The sequence below is a fragment of the Tetrao urogallus genome (assembly GCF_951394365.1).
Source record: "Tetrao urogallus genome assembly, chromosome: 4".
NCBI lineage: Eukaryota > Metazoa > Chordata > Aves > Galliformes > Phasianidae > Tetrao > Tetrao urogallus.
The window spans coordinates 16327752-16352623 of NC_136817.1; the positions used below are offsets into that span (position 1 = coordinate 16327752).

At 35.2% G+C, this 24872-nt stretch overlaps 1 protein-coding gene across 1 annotated transcript in view; it reads left to right on the forward strand.

Annotated features, from left to right (window-relative positions):
* The window catches only part of CCSER1 (coiled-coil serine rich protein 1), a gene marked incomplete at both ends in the record, with an annotated part of 554815 nt that overhangs the window by 252050 nt on the left and 277893 nt on the right, over positions 1-24872 (forward strand). The window contains one exon of the mRNA XM_079534492.1: positions 4475-4552. Coding sequence (XP_079390618.1) covers positions 4475-4552 — 78 coding nt within the window. The remainder of the gene's footprint in view (positions 1-4474; positions 4553-24872) is intronic.

Here is a 24872-nt window from a genome sequence, read left to right on the forward strand (position 1 = left end):
ATGAGGTAATATTTCCCACTAACATTTCACAGCTCAGTTGATTAGCTTTGCCTAGGTGGTAAGACAAATTGTTCCTAATCTATCTGCCTGTATCCAAAATGCTGGTTGATGGTTGAACCACTGAGAACTTGTTTGTTTCCTTATGCCTCACTTCCTGGTACAAAAAGTTGCAAAAAGTGGTATCAGCTGTTGTTTATGGTTCTCCCTTGCTATGGGAACTAAGATAACACAGGACAGACACAAGACACATACAGAGCTATGGGAGCAGCTATGTACGCTGGTAGGCAATGTGCCAGCCAAACATCTGAAAACAACAGTCAAATACCTCAGTTGATAACTGCAAGTGGTAGTAATCAGTTAGAATAATTGACTATAGCTACTAACAAAAGACATGTGAAGTACAATTACAAGCAACCGCCCACATGGTATTCAAATATGATAGGAAGTAAATTTAGACACATTTTAAGTAAGCGCTTCCATTCTTTGTCGTTGAGTGAGATGGGAAGTGTGGGGGAACCATCAAACATGGAGGAGGATGAAAGTTGAAAGCTTATTTCACATGCCTGATGCTTTTTCTTACCAAAACTGATTTTGTTTGTAGTAATTTTATTTGCATTAAGTGTACGTATCAGTAAAAGCTCTTAATGATGTTAAGTAATTTGGAAAGGGCAGATATCATAGCAGTCCAAAAGCATAGGGGGGAGCAATGCGTGCTCTGGATGAATAACTAGAGCTCTTGGACTTGTGAATTCCTGATTCCCATCTTTGTTTTTAACAGCCTTGTCTAGCTTTAAGCAAACCTCTTCACCTTCTTTTTATCACTGTTCTTCATAGAACAGGATGATAATATTTAAGCACAATATTTCATAAAGATACTGCGCAGATCCATTAATGAATCCATTTACAGGCCTTTGATTACCTTCAGTATATCAAAATGTCACTGCTGAGCTTGCTGACTGCACTTATTTCAGTTCTCAGTTGTACTCAGCTTCTAGATTATAAAGTTGTGGCGTAACTCATGATACAACTAAAACTATCACCCCAGAAGTAACATCAATATTCATCTACTACTCCTTAGAAAAAGCTATAAAGTACACAGGTTGACTTTTCTTTTGTTATTATAAAGATTTATTTGCTCTACAGTGGTAATATCCACAGAAAGTTTTCTTCTCTGTCAGTATTAACTTCTTAGATCAATATGTTGTGATACTGATCTCTAGAGAAGTTAATGTCTGCCAACTATCATTGCAGTGTTTACCCTTGTTGAAAAGCAGTTGTAGCAAATTAAATTGGCTTCTGTCTGTGAGTGATATGCATAAATTTTATGATACAATTAACTAAGGCTGATACATAAGCCTCTTGCTAGAGAAGATCAAATTAAATACAGGGCTCTGTAATGGGAAAAGTCCCAGTTTACAAGTGAGGTGAATCTGTTCTCATTTAAAGAACAGTGTCTGAAGGCTCAAAGACTGATGTTTTTAAAGGAGTATGGCTTTAACGATGTGTCTTTGTATATTCTTCAACTGCTGTATTGCTTGAAAAAACTGTTTGCATTCTCTAATTTGCCATTAGACATTTTATGTTGACATAAAGGATTATGTTTTGTTTCTCTTCTATTTGTGCATACCTATCTCAAAACATCAAGCTTACCGCTACTTAAAAGCGGATCCGTGAAGACCCTTCCTTCTCTTTCATCCAGCTGAAATGGATTCTGTCCACAAGAGGGTTCTGATCTTCAGTCACCAAGTAGCGCATACATAAGGGAAATGTTTGTTTTCTGAAATTTATTTTCTTCCTTTTGTTTGCGTTATTCTAAAGAAAATTCCTGATAATTACTTTCTTTAAAACATTTGTCTTCAAATAAAAATGATTACCACAGCCCAGGAGCAACTCTCTTCTACCTGTTCATTTTGCAGTGAGGATGATATATATTTAGGGCTGATCAGTTGTAGAAATTGAAAAAAAACAATTGAACATTAATGGTTGAGATTGGAGAATAGAATAGCTACTGGCAGAATTCTGCTGATATCCATTTGCTGCTTTTTAACACCCTGCTCCAAAAAAAAAAAAAAAAAAAAAAAAAAAGGCAAAAAACTTCAAGCACTTAAACCTACTCAAAATCTTTTTTTTTTCTTTTTTCTTTTTTTTTTTCTTTTTTTTCCACGTGGGCAAGACAGTACTTTTTAAACAACTGTACTCAGGAAATATCTGAATTGCTTGATATTCGGATATCTTTTGTGTAGAGAATGGATTTTAGACGTTTAAAGCTTTGCAACATTCTGTGCTCTTCAGGGTACTTGGGTTGTGATACTGTCTCACTCAATTCTTTGGTATAACAAACTGTGTTAATGACACTGAATTTAAGTAATTTATACTGCAGAGAAGCTTTTCTGCTGCTTTTCTTTTGTTGGAGAAAAAATTGCTAGAGTTGCTGGAGGGGCTGCTGAGGGTATGTATGCATGAATAGTTGCAGTCAGACCTAGTCACTTGTGCCAGTATTCCAGTCTGGCAAGACTCAAAACTGCCCAGAAGCCATACAGTCATCATGCCCATAATATTGTCCCCTGTCTTGTTACAGTTTTGTTAGTCCAGGCACGGTGCTATGTCAGTATGCTGTCCAGACAAGGGCTGTCTCATGTCCATTTTGCAGGAGGAGCTGATGGTCTTCTAAGGCCAACGTGGGGATGTGCCCTGGGAAGTCTTGTCAAAACAACCTCAGCATTCTCAAAGTTGTTTGGTCTTTCTTGGTTTATTAGCTACTGCTGAAGAATTTGCAGCTCATGCAGTGTGCAGGGGGGTCAATCTGCATTGCTGATTTTGATACTGAGACAGTTTCAGTGTTGGACTGTCTTCCCATTCACTTGTAATTGGAAAATTAGGGTGTATGATTTGGTTTGGAAAGCAGTTGCTTAGTTTGTTTTTTTTTTCAGTACTGTGTTAAACACAAACTGTCTACCTTAAGACAGAGTATTCTCTAAGAGGAGGTCTCTAGTTTTGACTTTACTTTGGATTTAATCTAAAAGAGCTCTTCTTCCCTTCTGTTTAACAAATAGTCGTTTTCCTTGATGAGCAATGGCAGGAGCCTGTTAGTATTTGTAACTGTACTGAAAAGAAAGTGGTGAATGTGGTAAAGATATTGGCATTCTGATACAGTACAGTCTCTCTTATTCCCCAACAAGCTCTCTGTGTTGCATGGATTATAAACTGCCTATTTCTCTCTCTCTCTCTCTCCTTCATAAATAAACACTGTGTCACACTCTTTCCTTCTTTACTTACATTTCCTTTATTCAAGAAGCAGCTGTTGTCTTTTCTTTCAGATATGGTATAACATACGTATCTATTTAAACTCAATGATTTTCTCAATAGGTGTCAATTCTGAATTATCTGATATCAGTTATGACATAGGGATTTTGTAACAAGGTTTTCTTTTTTTTTTTTTTTTTTCTTTTCCTAGCTGGCTGAATAAAATCCAGTACCTACATGTGTGTGTGTGTATGTATATGTGTATATATATATATATATATATATTCATACGTTAGTGAAACTTAATGGGGTCCAGCAATATTCTTTACTTTCAGATCTTGTGCCTATTAATGGGTCCCATCATAGTGATGTGAAAACATATACCTGATTAGTTAATTGCGTAAGATAAATTTATTAAATCGTGGCACTCATGGACTTGTTTCCCAAGAAGTACTATGCATTCTAGTATTCTTCAGAAAAATTTTGTATCATATTTGCATTTTCTTAAAGATTTTGTTCTTCTGTCATTATTACCATTACAAATGAAAAAGAGTCCCCATGCTCCTCTTTTACATGACTTATCTATTCAGATGAGAACTATGTCAATAGCCTTAAAAAGACTGGATTTTTGCATCGGTCTATTAGTCATTTTGCCTGGATACATTTACGGACTTCATTATTAATTTTGCTGTTCACTCTTTAGTTTCATCTACTAGTGCTCAGTTGTAACATATACTAACTCATCGGAAAGGGATCTTTTTAAAACATTAATTCAGATGCTTTTCTGCAGTATGTTTTCATATTAGTTTTGCCTTCTAATTTCAACATCTGACCATCAAATCAATAATTTATATATTGTTGTCTGTTCTGTGTGAGATTTTGTTTTAATTTTCATCTTGCATGGACGGTTGGACTAGATGATCTTGTAGGTCCTTTCAAAATTTGTGATTCTATGATTCCATGATTATTCTTTGTAGATGTGATACAGTTACATGTTTGTGCATGTGTTTCAGTCTTCGAATGAGGATTTTGTTCAAAATAAAAAAATAAATACTCGTTGTGAAACACTCTTTTACTAATTAATGATCAGTATTGTATAGACGGCAGCTGCTTTCTCAATCTAATTCTGTTGAATTTTAAGTATAGTTTTTGAGCTCTTTCTTCCCCAAAATACGAAGAGAGATTTGTAAAACTTGATTGCCAATGTGAATTTCTGTGTGTTTTCTTTCAGAGTACAGACATGAGTCCAGCTAGCAGCACCACCTCACTCCCTGTTAGCCCTCTTCCCGAAGAGCCGTTATTTTTTAAGGTATAGTTAATTCATTCTTCTATAAATACTGTATATGTATTTTGGCTTCTGATGTATTGTGAAGTGCTGTTACTACTGCTTCCTTTCCTTTAAATTACTGCAATGTCAGCAGATGGTCTTATATAACACAATACTGTGCAGATTTTAAGAAGTAACTATAATAAAACATTCTTAGTTTTTGAGAGGGCTACTCTTTCAATAACAGAATAGACTGGAGCTATGAACTGTTATTTAAGAAAAAGAGGAATATGTTTTAATATATCTCATCTGCTACTGATTTTTTTCTGATATATGCATGTATATATGACTGTATATTTCTGAATGAGATCCTCTCAGATTGCCCAGGAGTTCAGAATAGTGCTGTCACTGCAGGCCAAGAGGTATCATTGCCAACTGTTGGCTGAGTCAAGGAGGAGACTCATATGTTCATTGCCATTGTCTCAACTGTGTGACACCAAATTAAGGCTGAGGAAATAGAATTAATGAAATTTCATAATTTTTGATTTGAACCTATTCTGTATGTGCCACCAATGCAGGAAATAGCAGCCTCTCTCATACTTGCCCAATTCCATTTAAAAAAAATGGTTTTCTTTTTTTGTGAACTGTCTCACTTGCACTGTCCTGTTAAAATCCTGCTTCCAATTTCAGTGCCAGCTCAGCTTCCTGTATCTCTTTTCATAGTTTCACTCCTGTCTTTTTGCCTTTTTTTCATGTCTGTAGAAAAGTTGTACCCTAATGTTCATAACCAGCTATCTAGTCAGCAGATTCCTGTTACTGGAATGGTGCAGCTTTCTCTGTGGTTTCATCAATGGAAGTACACATGCATCTTCATGGTCAACTCTTTTCTGGTGTTTAATGCTTTCAAGACCCTTAGCTCTCTGTCAGATTTGGCTGAAATGGAGCAATATTTTGCCAAGATACTGGAGTGTGTACTATCTTTTTTTTTTTCCCCCCCTGGGAAATCACATGAAATGCAAATGGAAACATTCTGAAAATTATGAGGCAAATCTTGTAGTTATCATTTCTCCCTCTGCCTGGGGAAAGAGTAAGATATGCCTTCGAGAAGCAAGGGACTTCTCAGCTAAGATACAAGGTGTAGAAATCTGGCATGAATTACTGAAATCCTCAGCTGAAATAAGTGCACTGATCTGTTTGCATCAAGAAAGCTCTGACACAGTGCCTTTATTTGGTTTTAAAGGAAATCATGCTTGCATAGCTGAAAATGAGCTACAAATGGCTTATTTGAAGTGGAAAAGTTATTTCGATAAAAAAAATTAAGATACTTGTTCATATTAAGAGCCCTTTATATTTTGCATTAAAAAATTGTACAAGAAACCAATGAGGGAATACATTTTGCTATGAAATTCAAATGAATTGAAATCAAATACATCGCACAGCGAATTCTCTTAAGTATAATTAAAAATAGAATAAAATGTAACAGTTTATGTTACTAATTCCTGACTCATTCCAAGAGAGAGCAATATTGTTCCAGAAATTATGTGAATGATTGGTTTTACAAGCCATGACCTTTTCCAAAAACTGTCAGCTTGTAATATTGGCTTTTGATGCTGGAATGATGCATTTCTCTTAGAATTGTTATAATAACTCTTCTCACCTCCTTTGCCCTGTGTAATGAGAAGACAGAGAAAAGATCCACTCAATGATTCTGGAAACACAAGTGTTACAAAGTGGGATAATATAAACTTTGCATATTTTTAGGGCAGCTGAAGGTATGTAAGCTTTTATACTAGACTGTGAAATGAAATCAAACTCTCGTCTCAATGATTCCTGATTTAATACCAAGGAAGTGAGCATCCGACTTGACCAATGCAGATGCTTATGATTCTTAATCCTGAAGGATATATGTGCTCTATAAATGTGATGGAGAACTCAGCTTCTTCAAATGCCATTGTAAGATTTTGAGTTCAATCTAAGGAAAGTGGGAAGCACAATTCCCATGGGAGTGCTTGCATGTTGTAACTCAGTTGTAGAGATAGCTGCTCAGCTACCATTTTCACATTATGCTGTGTGTGCTATGACAGGTAGCTCTACCAGAAAGATCCAATTCTGGTGAGACCATACCCTTGAAATAGTTGGAGGGAAGTTTTTTCCAGTGCAGTATCAGATCACCTGTGTTCATTTTATATATATATATATATAATATTATATATATATATATATATATATATATATATATATATATATATATATATATATATATATATAAAATATAAATATATAATATAAATTATAATATATGATTTATATAATATATATAAATTATATATTATAAAATATATTTATATTTATATATATAATATTATATATATAAAATATTATATATATATAAAATATTATATTTATATAATATATATAATATATTGTTCTTATAGAATTATTATGTTACATTTATTAATTTATTATATTTATTTATTAATTTATTTATTATTGTTACATTTATTAAATTCCTCCTTGTCATGGAATGTAACAGAGGAACAAAAGAAATTGAAAGCATTTCAGTACTGCTGGGGGTAGCCAAACCCAGCACTGCTTAAACCTAAACCCTTGAGAAGACTATCACTTCAACGCCTTCTAGCAATGTTCACTTCTTAACAGCTGCAAATAGTGATACAGTAATGGAAGCTGGTTTTGCTTGAGCGAAGATCAAATTTGCACAGTAGCCAGAAGTATAACCAATTCTTTGTTTGGCATCTGATTTCCTTCTCCCTGTTGAGTTAGAGACACATTGCATTCAGAGCCTTCCATAGCTATGCTCTTTAAAAGCGTATAGAAAAATCCTGTTCAGACATGCATGCAGACAGTGCACTTTCAAAAAGCTTTTCTAAACCAATTTTTGATGAAACACTCAAAGGTATTCCTTTTCATTCAGGGTTATTTTTGTGTCAAATTTTGTCTTTCTGTTCTCTGCTGGTTTTTTTGTGGTTAACATTATTATTATTTTTTAAAGAGCTAGATCTCTCCCTATATTGTGGTAAAAGCTTATCCTATCACAGAAGAAAATCTTTTTGTTGGTGGTGATTTTGTACTTAAACTTTTTGGTAGGGAAATATCTTCCTTTGAGCAGAAGTTTATCCTTCTGCTTCTCTGTCATATTTATTGAAGAACTGGAGTCGTATCTCAGGGAGAAAAAGGAAGTGATGCCACAGTTGAAATATTTCAGAATTAAGAATCTGAAATGCAACAGAGCAGAATGGCATTTGTCATACCTTAGCTAGATTGATATTCTACACTATAACAGCAACAGTGCAGCTTGCTCAAATGCAAGAAGCTTTTAATTATGACTATGTATATCTGTACTCATGATGTGTAATTAAAAATAATGTTGCTTTTCATTTTGGAAATCAGTGAAGGAGGGGGTGTTTCTGGCATGTCAGCTTAGAAAGCAGTCTTCCACTTTTTACAGCCTGTTCCTTTCTCCTACTCATTATATCGTGCTTTTTTATAATAGTATTTCATTATTTTAAAAAGTATTCTACAGTATAGTGGCAGGCACTTTTAAGAAGACATCCATGTAGTCCATCAGATATATTATCTAATTAAACTTTATCTGTTATAATGAGCAACAGTCTCATTGGTTATTAGCCACAACCACATTGTAAATACTAACTGTAGTACTTATTATAGCAGTGCTTAGTTGCATTTGAACTCCATGTTGAGTCTCAACCATGCTTTACTAATTGGCATTAAACATGAGGGAAAAAAAAATTACTTTTCTTTCTGCTGTGGGGGAGCTAAGAATTTTCTTCAACACTCATTATTTTAAAGTGTTCTGATTTCTGTAATTAATAGTAATGCTAATTGTCTGAGTAAGAAATGGAAGTGCTAACACAAGCATTAAAAACTAACAATCCTTAGCAGTGTTATCACTGTTATAGGTCTGGTAAGGTATGGGTTGATGGTCAGTTAGGTCTGTTCTAATATTTTGTCCATTTACCTCACAGCTCTGAAGGCTTTGTGACCCCAATTTTTGTAGTTACTACGGGTCATAATTCTGGCAGCTTATGATATTTGTGCCCACTACTTTATTAAGAGAGACATTTTACATCTGGGCAGTTATCAAAGTAATAGTCTTAGTGCAGATGTTTGGAATAATCAGTATGACAGTCACCATGTTATTCCCTCTTATTTAAGGCAGTTTATCTTTCAGAGTGTGACTTAACACACTTGGCTATAGAGTAAGTTCTTGTCCTTAAAGCAAAGTTGACAGTTAATTAGACTTTTACTTCATAGGGCTGCTTATGAAGGAGGACCCTTTAACCTTTCTTCTTTAAATGGAGATTTCAGTATTTTAAGCATTTACTTGCTTTTCTTTGAATAGACCATTTATTAATGTATTGTTTCTCTTTGTTTTCAAAACACAGAAATGGTCTCATAGTCATTATGGACTGTGAACTGGTACAAATTTGGTGTTGATGACTCTCACTCATAGGCTGTGGAAGCTCAGTGAGCTCGTGTCCCTCTTTTTCCAGCCTGTTCCTGTCTCTCTGCCTTCATTGAACAACAATAGAAACTATGATGCACCTTAGTTTGTTGGGGGTTTTTTTGTTCTTGGTGGGTTTTTTTGTTTGTTTGTTTGTTTGTTTTTGTTTGTTTTTGGTGTGTTTTTTTTTGTTTGTTTGTTTGGGTTTTTTTTGCTGTTTTGGGTTTTATTTGTATACAGCTTTTGCAAAAGTAATGCCTTCTATTTTATTATGTTGGTCCATGACATCAGAAGCAGCTTTAGGTTCTGTGACAGTAGAGGTTGAACCTTTCTGCCAATATTCCATTACATGTTGTTGTCATGTGACAGATGGCAGCAGTGGGACACTGTGACAGAATGGCATTTGACTTGGAAGTTCATATGAAGCAAAGTTTTCTTACAGAATTCCTACACACTGAAAGCATTACAGTCACTGACATTGAATGATGCTTGCTGAACATTTATGGAGACCAAACAGTGGATGTGAGCACAGTGAGGCAGTGGGTGGTGTGTTTCGGTGGGTCACCTCTGCAGATGAGGATTTTTCTGAGTGTGGCCTGCAGGCTTTTGTGTTACTGTGCTCTTTGTATCTGTTACAGTTTCCATGGGTAAATCAATGGGAGACATTACTTTTGGAATAAGATACATAATATTTTTGTTTATGTTACAGAAATGAATCAAACATGAAGATAATTATCCAAGTGTTACTAACTCAACCCCATCCCCCCTGAACTGCATCTCTTGAACTCCAGATTATTTCAAATGATTCTCTCATCTCTAATTCACTGGATAAATTGATCTCACTCTTTGCTTTCCTGCATCAATATTCCTTTCCTCTAAAACTCCTTATGTCTTACTGGTGTTGCTCATACTATCAAAGGCCTTGATGAAAGCCTTCTGTGTTGTAACTTGCAATTTCGGAAGATGCTGATTTGACTGTGGGCGGTTGCTAGTTGCCCACCCATTCCTTTTCCCATTCCCAATCCTTACCCATTGTAAACCCAATGTACTGAGACAAGATTTATCATTGTTTGGTTAATGGCATCAATTAACGAATGAAATTGTAATGAACTGTTAAAAAGTACAGACTGCAGAAGTGAGTGAACATCAAGATCTGCACAGAAGATACTCCTTTCTGAGTGGCTGACTTACTGTTATAGAAGAATATATCACCTGGATAAATGGTCTTGAGTGCCTGTGGGTGATGTACACTTGTCAGGCTTAGACAGAATTGGAAATGACCAGAAACTACGCCTGTGTTTTCCTGTTCTCTATCTATACCTTAATCATTGCTAACCTGTCTTTCCCAGGTTTTCTGAACATACATTCTCTTTTCTTCTAGTATTTCTCCTTAATTTATTGAAACACTCTTCATAAAATGAGGGTTAGTTGAAGATTTCAAAATTGATTATTATAGGCTAAGTGAAAAATACTGTTCTTGATGCCAATCAGCCAAATACATTAAGTATGGAATAAATATATTAATGAAATCTTCCAGAAATGCAGAGCATGCTTCAAGCACAAGTATAATGCTTCCACCACTAGCATACAGAAAGATAATCATTACTTTTTTCTACCTGTGAGTTTTCAGCATACCTTAAAAATGAATATATTTACTACTACAAGGCTAAATATTAGGTCAATTCTTGTTCCTTCCCTCAGGTAGACATGCTATCACACAGTGAATTCCGTTATACCTACAGGGTAATTTTTTTCCACTGAGTAAAAAGAAAAAAAAAAAAAAAAAAAAAAAAAGATGTATAGCATTACCGGTTGCTGAAAATATATCACTAAGATTGTGTAAACAGAGTTTTTGAAGCTCCAAGGGAGAATCCTACTATCTCCAGTAAGAGCTCTCAAAGTTCTTCACACTAATTGTTTTAGTACAGATAGTAAAACCACCCAAATTCCGTTGGCTAGGGACTGATAGGCATTGGTAAATTTGGAGGACCACTCTGGCATTCAGAAAATATCAGAGTATCCTGAACTGGAAGAGACTGACAAGGATACTGGTTCCACACAGGACCACCCGAAGTTCAAACTGTCCGAGAGCATTATCCAAACACTCTGGCGGCATGGGGCTGTGACCACTGCCCTGGGTACCTGGATGCCTGACCATACGTGGTGAACTTTTTTAGTGATCAGGATTATTCCAAGTGGTTTGAATGAAATTCTGTTCAAATCAATGGCTTTGTGCTCATTGATTGCAAAAATGTGTTTTTGGTCCATGAATGAATGATGAAAGTGTACTGACCACTCCAATCCCATTGATTAAGGATGAAAATGTAAACTTACATTGACAATTCCAAAATGGAATCTTTTGGAGTTGTATTGTCATCAATGCAATGGAGTGTTTTCATATACTTCCTCCAATGTAATTAAAATTTAGGACTACTAGTAATAGAAGTATACATTTAATAATTCAGTTGTCAGTATGTGTTGGAACAACAGATATTTTCTTCATAAAATAAAGTAAACAAACTTGGAAACTTGAAAATGGGATTCCTATATGTTGCGTGAGTCTTTTCAGAGTAGCAGATGGTCGCTCTTCTTTCTATTTAATTTTTCTTTTCTGGCCAATGATTGCATTTTCCATTCAGAAAACCTCTGAAACATGCTTACGCACAAACTAACATGTAAAGTAACTTTGGAATGAAAAACATCTGGTAACATCTTCTTTGATTGTTCTATTAAAACAGATATAAACAGTTTTCCCAGGATCTTAATTGGTAATGATAATGACCCAATCACAAGTATTCAAACATAATTCTTTACCGGAGTAAATACAAAGTTGTCATTTAGAATTCTTATCAAGTTGAATGTCTGATAAGTTCAATACTAAAAAAAAAAAAAGTGATTGATTTTTAAAATGTTTTTAAAAGACAGATACTTTTGTAATCAATTGAGACAGCCATTATGGACAGTGCATAAATATTGTTAATTTTAATCACCTGAAATTAAAGGCAAGGTTATATTGCTGAAATATAAACACTTTGTGCTACTTAAGAAACCAGCTGTTTCCTGGCTTTCTTTCAGCTGCTCCCCCTGGTAGAGCAGGCAAGATACTGAAATATGATGAATGATGTTGTGTTGTAGATTCATTCGTGTTTGTTGTTACTTTTCTGATCAGATCACAAGCAATATTGTTTGTTCACATCTAATTATAAGTAGTAAAACCTTTTAACTGTCTGTGTCATAACTACATCTGATCAGAATTTTACTTGTAGTTTCTCAGTATCTTAATCATTTTGCGTTATGCTGTGGTGTATTCCTGAGGACACTCTCACAACTGCCAGTTTGTTTCTTGTATATTTATTGCAGTAATTATCAATGTTTTGAATTAATAACGTACAACTTCTGAATGGTCGATTCCATTAGTTTTCATCTGATTTCCATAATTATTCTCAGTGATGCATGAGAATAAGCGCAAATTTGTCAGTGAAATGATAATTCCTTGTCACGACAAGAAAAAAAAAGGATGAATTGTCTGCCCATAAATTAAAACATAATTATTTCTAATGTATTTTATAAAGTATTTATTAGACAAGAAGTCTTTTGAGTAAAAGAAATTATTGGAAAAAGTAACAAATGTTATGAAGCTGTCATTTTTTTTTTATGTACCAGTACTGCAATTGTATAAATGCTGCTCATATATCACATGACTACGTTGTAGTTCTAGTAAATTTGAGGGGACCGATCATCATACATATTTCTTCTGAGGTGCTGAGGATCCTGAAAACACTAATCCTTACAGCATTGCTATAAAATTCTTCTAGGTGTTGTTATCTACTTTTCAGTGAAATAGTTTCCATGGTATTTCTGCTGCTGTCTCCTGTCCTAGTCTCAGAGTGGGCAACAGATACTGCTGTTCCTGCTTTCATGCTCTAGTTGTTATTTATTCTCCATTGGCCTTTCTCAAAGGGCTGATCTCTGCTCAAAGCAAGGATTCTGCAGCTCTGTGCTTGCCAAACTGGGGAGCCAAGCTAGATGTGCAAATAGATCTCCATTCACAAACAACTGGGAAATTATGATTTCCCTTTAAGTAGAAAAACATTTCAGCATTTATTATGCTTTAAGATGACTTCTGATTTAATAAGGCTTAAAGAGCCAAGTGATTAATACTATGTGATGCGTCATTTCTCTGCACAGTATTGCAAATTCTTTGTTTATAGGGAAGAGAAAAATAACTTGAAAACATGTTTTTCAAGATGGCATCATACTATCTGATGGGAAATACTGAATGGTTGATATGTTTGTTCAGTTATATTATTTTTCTCTTCAGACAGTTCTTCTCATATCATATGAAGTGAGTTTAACTGTAAGTTGTTTATTGTCTGAGAGTCTGTATACAAAGGACTTAGAAAATTTCTGAGTGAGGAAACATAACTAGCAGGCGCTAGCTAAAATATTGTAGTCACTTAAAAGTATAAATTATCTTAGAGGTTTATAAGCCCAATTCTACTCAACCCCTTCTCTAGTACTTTTTTTTTTTTTTTTTTTTTTTTTTGTAATTCATGGAAATTGTAACTGCTCACCTGCTTTCAAGACTGGTAAGCATACCTCCATGAATCGTTCAAGGCAACAACACAGTTAACATAAAACTTTACTCCTGTAAGTGTCCAAAAGAAAAAATCAAGCAAGTGCATGGCTCACCAGGAAACAGATTTAGTTAAATTGACTTGTGATTATGATTTCAAGGACATCAAATGTTCTTTTGTGATGCATCTGAAAAAGTTGCTGTTTGTCCGATTGCAGCAGCTTCATTCCTTCAGGCTGTATCGACAGGGTGAAAAAGTATAACTTAACACGATGTGGTGAACTGGAGAGCAGCTTATTGCTTTGTCAGGTGCTTATGGAGGGAAAAAAAGTAAGAGAGAGATGAGTGCAAATAAAGGTGCCTTTTAATGTTATTGCAATCCTAATGATAAAGAATTAAGTAGTCAAGAAAGAAAGATATAACTCAAGTCAAACAAAAGATAAGAAGCAAATGAAGTGCCTGTTTTATGTGTTAGGAGAGCTTTTGGTACAGTGATTCTTGCTGTGTGAAATAACAAGCTCCAAACCTCTGGGATTGTTATTTCACACAGCAAGAGCCAAAGGACGTCTTAGCCCTGCATTTTCACTGTTTCTGGGCAATCAGTAACCCCAAAGGTTGTCTGCTGCAAGGTGGTTGGATGGAAGGAGGGACGAAAAGGTGGATAGAGGTAAAGACAGAAGGATGGATCATGTCAGATGAACTAATCCTTTCTGTCCTGCATAATGAAGAAATGATGCTTCCTCAGGTCCCTTTCAAAGCATAAATGTGCACTTTGGGGCATCACTGACCTACAGTTTGAACCAGTGTCTGAAGTATTAATTAAAATGACATCCTAATCAGTGTGACCGATGTTCTACTTTGTACCTGCATTAAGTTATATTGAAGGTAGATTAATGTAGAAGAGATACTTTTAACCTGACTTTTTCTACATGACAAAATGTACAGTGTGCTGCCAAGGAAATTCATCAAAGGGTTCAGCTGAAAAGATATCTTTGCAGATATACAGTGTGAATAAGCTTCTCTGCCTATTTTTCAGCCATACAACTCTGTTTATCAGCTCTTCTTTGTTTTATTTATATTTATTTTATTTACTGTTGGTATGTAGTTTTTGGAAGATCAAATTAGAGAACTTAATGAGAGTTTTTTCTTACATGAGCAGATAGTGATAGGACAAGGGGTAACACTTTTAAACCACAAGAGTGGAGATTTAGTTTAGATGCTAAGAGGAAATTTTTCATTCAGAAGATGGTGAGGCATTGGCACAAGAAGCTATGGTTATCCTGTTCCTGTAGGTGTTCTAGGCCAGGTTGGATGGGGCCCTGGGCAGCCTGAGCTCTGATGCTTGATAGCCCTTCCCATGGTAGAGAAGTTGGAACTGGGCAGGCTTAATGGTCCCTTCCAATCCAAACCATTCTGTGTTTCTGTGAACTTTGTTTAATCATTTTAAGACTATGAATCCTTTGGGTTTTGAAATTACTTTTTATTTAAGTGGAATCAAGTAAAAGCTTAAATCCTTGGTGTAGTGGTTTTATGGTGGTAAAAAGCCTGACTCTGACATGCTGTGAAAAATGGGGCATTATACTTTTCAGTAACTATCAGCATAGCCAGAATGTTTACAACCAAGATGCCTAGTGTAACTTGCTAGTTATTGGGTTAAGTCAACAGAAATCATATTTTCTTTGCCTTGTATGAGTTCAGTTTATCAGGCGATTCTTTCCATCTGCTTTTATTTTCCATCTAGTCTTAAATAACAGCATGTTCATCATTTCATCTTCTTAACTGTTTTATTTCTGTGATACAAGTTCTACAGCACAAAATTATTGCACATAGAAGTATCTCACTCCTGACACCAAAAATTCTCTCATCTATAAATATTTTACCTTAAAAAACAAACAAACAAAAAAACCTTTTAAATACAGTCTTACAGTCTGAAATGTAACAGTTGATGTTAATCCTGTTTTTAAATAAAAATGCACCTATGGTATAAGATGTGAGATAAACACTGATAATATGAACATAGAATTTGTTCTGTGCCATTGCAAAAATGTCAGAAAAAATGAGTGACATAGGTGATTTTTACTGTGTCGTACCAGAATCTTGTTGATTGGTTCTTATACCTTTCCACTTCTTTGGGCAATTGTGTTTTTAAAATTAATAGCTTGGGTGAATTGTGTTTTTGTTTCTTTGGTGTTTTTTTTTTTAGGAGAAGTGATTATATTTGGGAATTTGGTTCCTTTGTCCACTGTGTAATCTTGCTCCCAGCATCTCCTACAAAGGTGGATGAACTTCATTTGTCCTGCTGCTGTTCAGCAAAAAGGAACATACTTAATTCTGTTGGTGAATTGTGATAGCTGTTTCTGATATTAAACTATCCTAAGCATGAAAATTAGTATTTACAGGCATCATGGTGGATAAGGAGCACAAGTGACACAATATGCTTCAGAGAAATGCTTTACCGAAGTTACTGACACATAAGCTGTAGCCGTAATAGAATTCAAAAGCACCAAATAAAAAATCTGAAGCCTAGTTAATCAGGGATAAAATGATACAGCCCAAGTAAAATGTTAAAATGTATAGGAATGACATACTTGAACAGATAATACATGCTTTTATAAAAACTATCATCTTAATATGAAGAGTAAGCTGAGTATGCCTACTGACATTTAAGAATTCCATTTAAGAGGATGTATTGTGAATTATTTCATTCTTCATCTTAGAGGAAAAAAAAAAAAAAAAAAAGAAAGTGTAATGTCTGGTGTTTTTTTATTTTTTAATTTTTTTTACAAGTATCTGTTTTCATATGTCAGGTGGGATCATTGAAAGAGCAAGTATAAGCCAAGAGAAGCATATTCAGATGGACAGAGTATATAGTCTCCAGGAGAAATGTCATGATCAAGTCATATTAGCTAATGTGATGCTCAACAAGTTTTAAGTAAAAGTTCATTTCTGATTTGTCTTTACATGCTGTGTAGTCTTATTTGGTATAACTCACTAACTTACTGTACTTGTCAGAAGACTGGAAGAAGTCTGTATTTAATGAATCGTCTATGAAAGAGAATTATCCAGGAAAATTAAAAGCACAGAATTTTAAGGCAACATATTCCTTGCCTACCTGGCTCCTAAAAGTATATTCATTCCATATAGTTATGGTGTAGTGAATTTCAAAAATTGTTTGGTTAGAACTGTCTTAAATATTATTAGACTCGAAGTCATTAGTTATCTGCTTTAAACCATCCACTTAAGAAATCTTGGCATGCTTTGTGATGGTCCATGGTTCAAGACTCTTTGAGCTGTGTTCATTGTGGATTCTTGGTATGTGAACAAGGATCTGTGGTTTTGCAAAACATCTATACTGTTTTCCCATGGAGGTGAATCTGGCATCTTTGTGTGATGTATTCTTGAGTGGTGTGAAAAACACTGTGAAATGCGAATTGATAGCATTAATTATAATTTGTACTGGGAAGATTTTATAATCCCGAATAGGGTTTGGTATTCCAAAATGAGTGTTTTAATTTATATATATATAAAATATGAAATATATAAAATAATATTTATATTATATTTTTATATATAATATTATAAAAATTAAATATTATATATATAATTATATATAATATATATATATATTATTTTGAGAGGAATGTAGAATACATGTAGCAGATGACCTGCAGAATGAGTCATATGCTTGTCAATCTTCATTGCATGTGTGAAATTCTTAAGAGTATTTACAAAGTCACTGTAACAATGTATATATAGTGCAGATTGGCAGGGGTGCGTGCTCTTATGTAGGCATGGAGTTGTTGGGTGGATTTCTCAAGGTCATAAACAAACAAGGAAGTATGAGCTGCCCAAGTTTTGTTAACGTGTAGACTATCATAATTCAATTTAATTAAAAAAAAAAAAAAAAAAAAAGTTTCATAACTTTCCAATATGAAGCAAAAAAAGAAAAGGGAAAATTGTAGTGTGGGGCCTCTGAAATGGGGACTTAAATTGTCAGTGGCGAGAAAAATCCACATCTCAGGATCCTCCACTTAGTTAGTCCTTGTCCAGTTGTGGTTTAGACTCTTACTGAATTTGCTGTAATCTCAAATTAGCAGGAGAAGTGACTTGTCCAGTTTCACTTCTCTTCTGCCTTCCCACCTTGTTTTGATTTGACTCGGTGTACAGGTGGAAAAAAAGAAAGTTGGGGTACAAAAGAGGGCAAGACCTTTTGGTGCAGGATCTACTCATTCTGATAAATTACTAATTGAACTGTAATTCCAAGACAACGTGTACATGGTATGCAGTAACTGACAGTAAACTATGGTTTTAGTCAAAACTTTCTTTTTCATTATGTAACAGGTTAGAGCAACAGTCTGTCAATGTAACACTTTCCAGTAAGCCTATGTGTATATTCCAGGGGGAATGGTTTTAAACTGAGATGGGAGATTGAGGTTAGATAATAAGAGAAAGTTTTTCACTCAGAGGGTGGTGACGCACTGGAACAGGTTGCCCAAGGAGGTTGTGGATGCCCCATCCCTGGAGGTTTAAAAGGCCAGGCTGGATGTGGCTCTGGGCAGCTTGCTCTAGTGGTTGGTGACCCTGCATGTGCAGGGGGGTTGAAAATAGATGATCATTTTGGTCCTTTTCAACCCACACCATTCTGTGATTCAGTCTATGTGACATTGTTTTGGCTTGGTCAAGAGCATGTAAATGTTCCGTTTTAACTGAAATAGAAGTAGAACCAAAAAAGATCCAAGATGCTAGAAATGAGAATGTAGTTTCTCAGATAATGTGACTTTAGTAAATAAAAAGAAGTTTCAAAAGATTTACTTGAAAATAGATCCTGGGTGACAGGACTGGAATAGAGAGAGTCCAACTTTGTTCTGCTGTCACAAATAAATCCAATTTAATCATACAGAGCAGAAGAGAGTATTGTGTAAGATGACTGACTGCTTTCTTCATAAGCAAACGAACAGTTCTTATAAGTGAACTTTTTCCGTATTTATTTGTCCTTGGGCTCTTCAATTGGAGAATCAGCTGATGAATGGGAATCAGAGGAAATCCTGGTTGGTGCAATTTTGCCACTGGTGCACTGATGTGATAACAAACAGCACCTGCTGTTCACAACAGAGGGGTCCTCTCAGAGACTAGGTAAAGTAGGCAGCTGCTTAGCATCCTCTATGTCTTGTTCTGGTTGTTATTCTATTTTTTTGTGCTGAAAAAGACCCATTCTGGAGATGGGGGTGATGACTACTGCCTTTGAGAGAGTTAGCAGGCCTGCACTACGTAAGAGTCTTCACTAGTGTTCCTTATTTAAAATCCTAACAGAGACTTCTGGGATGTATGAGTGAATTCAAAGGCAGACATTTTAAGTGTTTTTAGAGAGCTTAGTATAACTTCATTTTACTATCAAGTTTACTAGCAAGCTCACTTGAGAGCTGTTTTTGCCCTGATATAAATAGGTACCTGCAGATGATTCAGGTATGTATTTCTCACAGAAATACTTACTATAAACGTGCTGTCAGTTCCTATGCTGCTCTTATTCAGAGCTGCATCTGTGTACCTCCTGGTGGCAGCAGCCTCACTCATCCTTCCTTTCTGCTTTGTTTCTGAAGGGAAAGGGTAATAAATGAAAGGGAGGGGAAAGAAAGTAAAACTAATGTCGAAGTGAAGCAAAGCTTTTACCTGGTGATTACATTTTTCAAATGTAACATTGAGTTTTTCTTTGTAAGTTAGTTTGTGGATTTTTTTTTTTTTTTTTTTTTTGTGTGTGTGTGTGTGTGTGTGTGTGTGCGTGCGTATGAAAGGAAACAGATTGCAGAGGTGGGATTTTATTTTTTTTTCCTTTTATAGGTTAAAAATGATGTGCTTAAATTGCAAACGTTTGCTAACTTGTGCTATGTCACTACTTTATTTTATCGGGAAAATGGCTTTAGGTTTAAGTTAGGAAAGTAGATACTGGAGGATACAGACTCCTGTCTCAGAAGCTAAATGATTTTCATAGGGGAGCTAATGTAGGTGTTACGAATTCTATCTGCAGAGCTTCCACAGTATATTTATTCTTTTTAGTGGCACAGTGAGACTAATTTTATTAATCTTTTGAAATGCCTTTCACATTCTCAGTAGGCAGCTGTGGTAGATGTGCAAAATATTAATACTTGCAAATGTTCTAGATGCTAAAATACATAAGAATAGGGCAGTGAACGTGATACTACAGGCTGCATACCAAAAACCATCTGAGTGCTAATTGGGAATAATGCTATGAAGCCACATCAAGTAATCCACACTACCATTTGACTCCCTGTTATAAATGTTATTATATAATTACTACTTCTTGGCAGGTGTGAGGATGTTCCATCATCATCTGGTAAGATTAGATCTGGTATGCATGAAAGGGATGGGGATGTCTTACTTAATACAGCTATGTCTTAATTAATCTTTCTCTGTTATGAATGTAACAAAGCTTTGGAGGATCAACACTGTTACAGGAAGCACTTCAGAGCCATCTTGATTTAGTTGGTTTTTTTAAAATCTTATGCATATGATAACATGTCTATTTGACAGACTCAATGAAAATTAGGTTCCCCTGTGTGTAGCATTGTCCTCCACTGTTTGAATCAAGAGTGCTGCTGTGAATAACATGAGATTTTGGAAAAGGTTGCCAATCTTTATGTACATGAAGTCTGTAAGTTTAAAAGTAGTCTTCATTGTTTGATAATATATTCTGTTCTACACAATGTTTCCACTACCAGTTTTCCTCTTTTGAAATCTCTTCACCTCACTCCGTATCACAGAGAGAAAACTAACCCTTCTTTATTAACAGATAATGAAATGAAAATAATAATGAATATGTTGTTAGGAAAACATTTTCATTCTTCTGTTTTTGTGAAATCTTAGTGGATGGGAGGTTAGGAACGTTTGGCAGACTGACACAGTGGGGTAAAGAAGTTATGTGATGGTAAAGATGACGTATAGTCTCATCTTTCTGATTACTTCATTTTAAAAACTCAAAGCCCTTAGTAGGATGCTGTCTTATTTTGGATGTTTTCAACAGAAAATAAGCTTAAAGCTGATCATTTACTTGAACATTAGCGAAAGATTAGTTATAATTCCTATTTGAAAAACAAGAATATAACATGACTAGACAGTTAGATGAAAATTGCCTGTGAATACAGCTAGATCCACATTCTAATTCTGTTAGAGCAATGGTAATTTCTTGCTCCTAAATATACCCATGAGATTTCTGTAGCTATTAGAGCACGATAACAATGTCTCAGTTCATCAGACAAAATTAAATTTTAGTAAAGCAATGAGCAAGTTGGAAATGTATTGTAATGGAAAGCTTGCAGTTATGATGTCACTTCATAAGTCAAACATTTTTCTGAAAAAGTCAGAAAGATAATAAGTAGCAGGAAAGCCACATGGCAGAGAATCTACCAAAATTGGTGACGTAAGAGCTGATGAGTCACAATGCACCTTCAGGAAAAACTGAACAGGGATAGGGGAAGAGAAACTGATAGTTTGCTACTTCTCTAATTTGTTGGCACATCCTAAAGCAATTAGCAAGGTCTAGCTCTTTACAGTTCTAGTTTAACATATATGTAGTTGATTCACAGTTACAAGGTTACTTTTCTGATGCAAAATTTAGGCTACACTGGAGATTAGCTGGCTTTCACTTGCCAAATTCCCTTTTCCCGGTTCTGTTGTATAGTTATGGAAAGGGGGCTATGCTAGGCTGAGACTTTCTCATGCAGCACAGACTAGATTTGGAGAAACTTGGTGTCCTTATATTGTGATTGTACATTGTGCTGTTGTTTAGGTGAGCAGGACAGGCTCTGCTGCTGTGAACTGCAGGGTGACATTCCTTCTCACATGATGGAGGAATGGATTGCACCGTCCTGTGATAGAATTATTCTAGTTTTTAGCTAGTAGGAGACTGCTGGTGGGTTCTAGGACAGCATTGCTCCCAGAAGTGATGTGGATGCAAATTTACTTTGGTCATTGCTGTAGGGCCTTTGACTACATTGGAGGGCTCCTGCACAAGGCACAGGCTTGATCCAGCTGGAGCCTGTGCTCTCATGAGAGTTTCTTCTAGGCAGAATTTTGAGCAAGGCCCTGTGATTGCTATGAGTTGCAGGTTGTCTCACTGATGCGTCTTGTTGCTGCCCGCCATCTGTTCACTATCTGTGGAAATGAGAAGATGTCCAACACTCATCTGAACAAAAAGCTGATTCCAGAACAGGTGTTGACCAGTCTTGATTTAAACAATCAAGCTTAAAGGACAGAGATTACTCAAAGTGAGCTGTTTTGCTAACTACAAAGCCAGCTGCTCTGTCTTTCCTGAGTAGATTAACTGTGTATTCACAGCTGTCTTTTTCAATTCTCTTCTATGTGATGATATTAGCAGAGGAAAAGTACAGTTTTTTTTCACAATAGTAACTACATGTTTCATGTAATAAATCTTTCTGATGAAGAGCGAGTTCAAATTATATTTCTTCTCTTTATCCATTCCATGTGAAAATATTTGGGGTAGTTATTCCACAATAAAAAAGTAAAGATTTTTCTTTGAGTGTCTTAATTCTTCAGAAAAAAGATGAATTTAGTGTCTTTTGGGTTTTTACAGTAAGGAACATTCATTTTCTTTGGCTCTTCAGAAAGCATTGTGCGTGCTGTTCAGTGTAAACCTTCACCAAGAGCATATAGCTGAGCTGCAAGTTCAAAGTTGTCAGAAGTATAAGAAATGGTTGTGTTTTCACTTTTTACCCTCTAGCCCATTACTGAGTGTCTGTAATATGAAAGCATGTAGTTTGCTGATTTTTGAGGAAGATCTTTCTTTTTTTTTTTTTTTTTTTTTTTCCAGGGGTAGCTTTTCCAGATCTAGTGAATACGTTGTTATTTAAAACCAATTGTTCTTAGCTAAGTTCTCAAATTGCCCACTGATTGAAGCATCTTTTTTTTTTTTTTCCTCAAGGATTTGTATAGGGTAGCCAGCACAATATGTAAATCATTTTCTACTTTTCACTGAATAAATTTATTAACTGAAATAAGAGGGCTGCTGAGAATTGCTATAGAACCTTAATATTTTATATTAGAACAGTGATTTTACGGTAGTTTTTCCAAAAGTATTAATCAAGTACCCTTCAGTTTTTTTTTGAAAGATGGCTTCCATACTTCTTAAGTCTTTTTTGAATTAAGAAGTTTCCTGCATGAAGTCTTTGAAGGCACTTTGAAATTCTGCATTTTTTTTGAATTAGTACTTAGTTGGAAACATGTAACTTCAACCGCAAAAGCTTTTTTGTATGATCTTAAAGTGTAAATTTAATGTGTGTGCCTATCTTTGCATGTGTACTAGGGTTGACCAATGCTTTTATGTGCTGGAGAAATAGAATGTGAAGATGTTCTTGAAAACAACAGCAACTATGCTGAATGATGGTATCTTCTTTGGGAAGGTACCTAATCATTGCAGTATAGTGCATAAAAGTAGAATTTCACTCAAAGAGTTTAGTAACTAAAAATGTTTTGCATTTGTTATGAAAATATTCTGATTGTAAGTGTTGTAGCAATAGTAATTACTTGCTGAAAAATCAGTGATTATCTAGCATTCCTTCATCACATTTTCATGGCGGTTTGAGAATAAGATAATCTGCTATTTTTACTGCCAATGTTTGTAGCTGGGGTAAAAGGGTATAAAAGTGTATATCTATGGTACAAACAGTATATATATTAAAGAGCTAAAGTTCTACCATGCTCACAGATACATAAGGAAATAATTTACACAAACTTGATTTTTCAAAATGAATAATAACTGCATAACAACTGGACAATTCAGATATTGTGCACCTTCCAAGAGAGTGTGCAGTAATGAATGGCTGCTATAGGAAAGCACAGACCTGTGATACCCAAAGGAATATTTGATATGTATCAAGACCACCCTGTTTGAACAACTTATTTAACCTTTATGATAGAAGTAGAGCTGTAGCATAATATTTCAGAAAAAGATACATGCTTATTCTAAACTGTAAAAATTTACATAATTAATAATTTTTGAGATACATTATTATTTAATTTCAGTGATGCATAACATGTACAGAGATGAAGGATCTGACAAATTGTAATTATTTCTAATGATTTCCAAAATCAAAAATTAGATTAAGGAAATGCTTGATTTGTCAGTCCAAATAAGCATAGATTGTCTTCATTTGATCCTAATTAGCCAGGCTACTTTGAATTTAAAAACTTCATGTAAAAAAATCTAACTTTTTTGAAAACTACATCACTAGAAATCACCTCCTGTTGCAATTTTTCACCTGTGTGATATGTCGTCTTCCTATTTCACTTGTTTTTGTTATGACTTTTCATCTTCCTGTTTCACTTGTTTTTATTATGACTTCATTAGCTAATGTATGCATTAATGCTTTTTGGAATGTTGAAATTATATGTAACATTTAAGGTGTTTTATTGCACAGCTGAATTAAATTGCTTTCTATCTGCTTTTTTTAAAACATTTTTAGTTGTAGCCCAAATAATGGTAAACCACTTGCAGCTTTTAGTAATTAATTATCTGATTACAGCAGACTGTAATCCAGAACACCCTTTACTATGACATCACTCCACTCAATCTGCACATTTTCCATCAAAGACTTACAGAAACCAACTCTACCTTCACCATCTCCCTGAATCCTACTCGCTTCTGGTGAAGGATATCTTGAGCTTCAAAATGTAAAATCTGCATTTTCCCTCCTGTATCCATGATGAAACATCAGAAATATCATTGGTCTCTGCTTTTCTGGAGTCAATTCCAGATATCTGTAGTCTCTTATCCTTTTCACTATGGTAAAAGTCACTGTATTTTTTTGTTGGATGGGAACCAGGGAATTGTACCTGCCTCCCTCTGGCATTTTAGAAACCCTCATTACCAAGCCATCTAAGTATCTCCAACATACCGTTTTCTTGGTTATTGCTATTTTTGAAACCTGGATTCATATAAATTTCTTTCTGGACAGAGCTATAATAATGTGGGTTTTTTTGTATGTTTGTTTGTTTTTCAGTCCTGGGTTACTAGCTATCTACCTAGTCCTTTCCTGAAAGAGAAGGCCACTCTTAGGGTTAATGTCTTCCTTTGCCTTCCCGCTCTTTGTTGCCTGTAAGTTTGTCTTAGCTGTGCTCCTTTCAGTTTCTCTCCCTTGAGCTTCTGCTCTGGATGACAGTGTTATTTCTCTGGCTCTTCTCTCTCTCCAGCAGACTCCTGCTGGAATTTATAGCTGTGTGATTCTGAGTTTTGGAATACATTACTTGAGTCTGATGGCAGCTAATGGGGACCT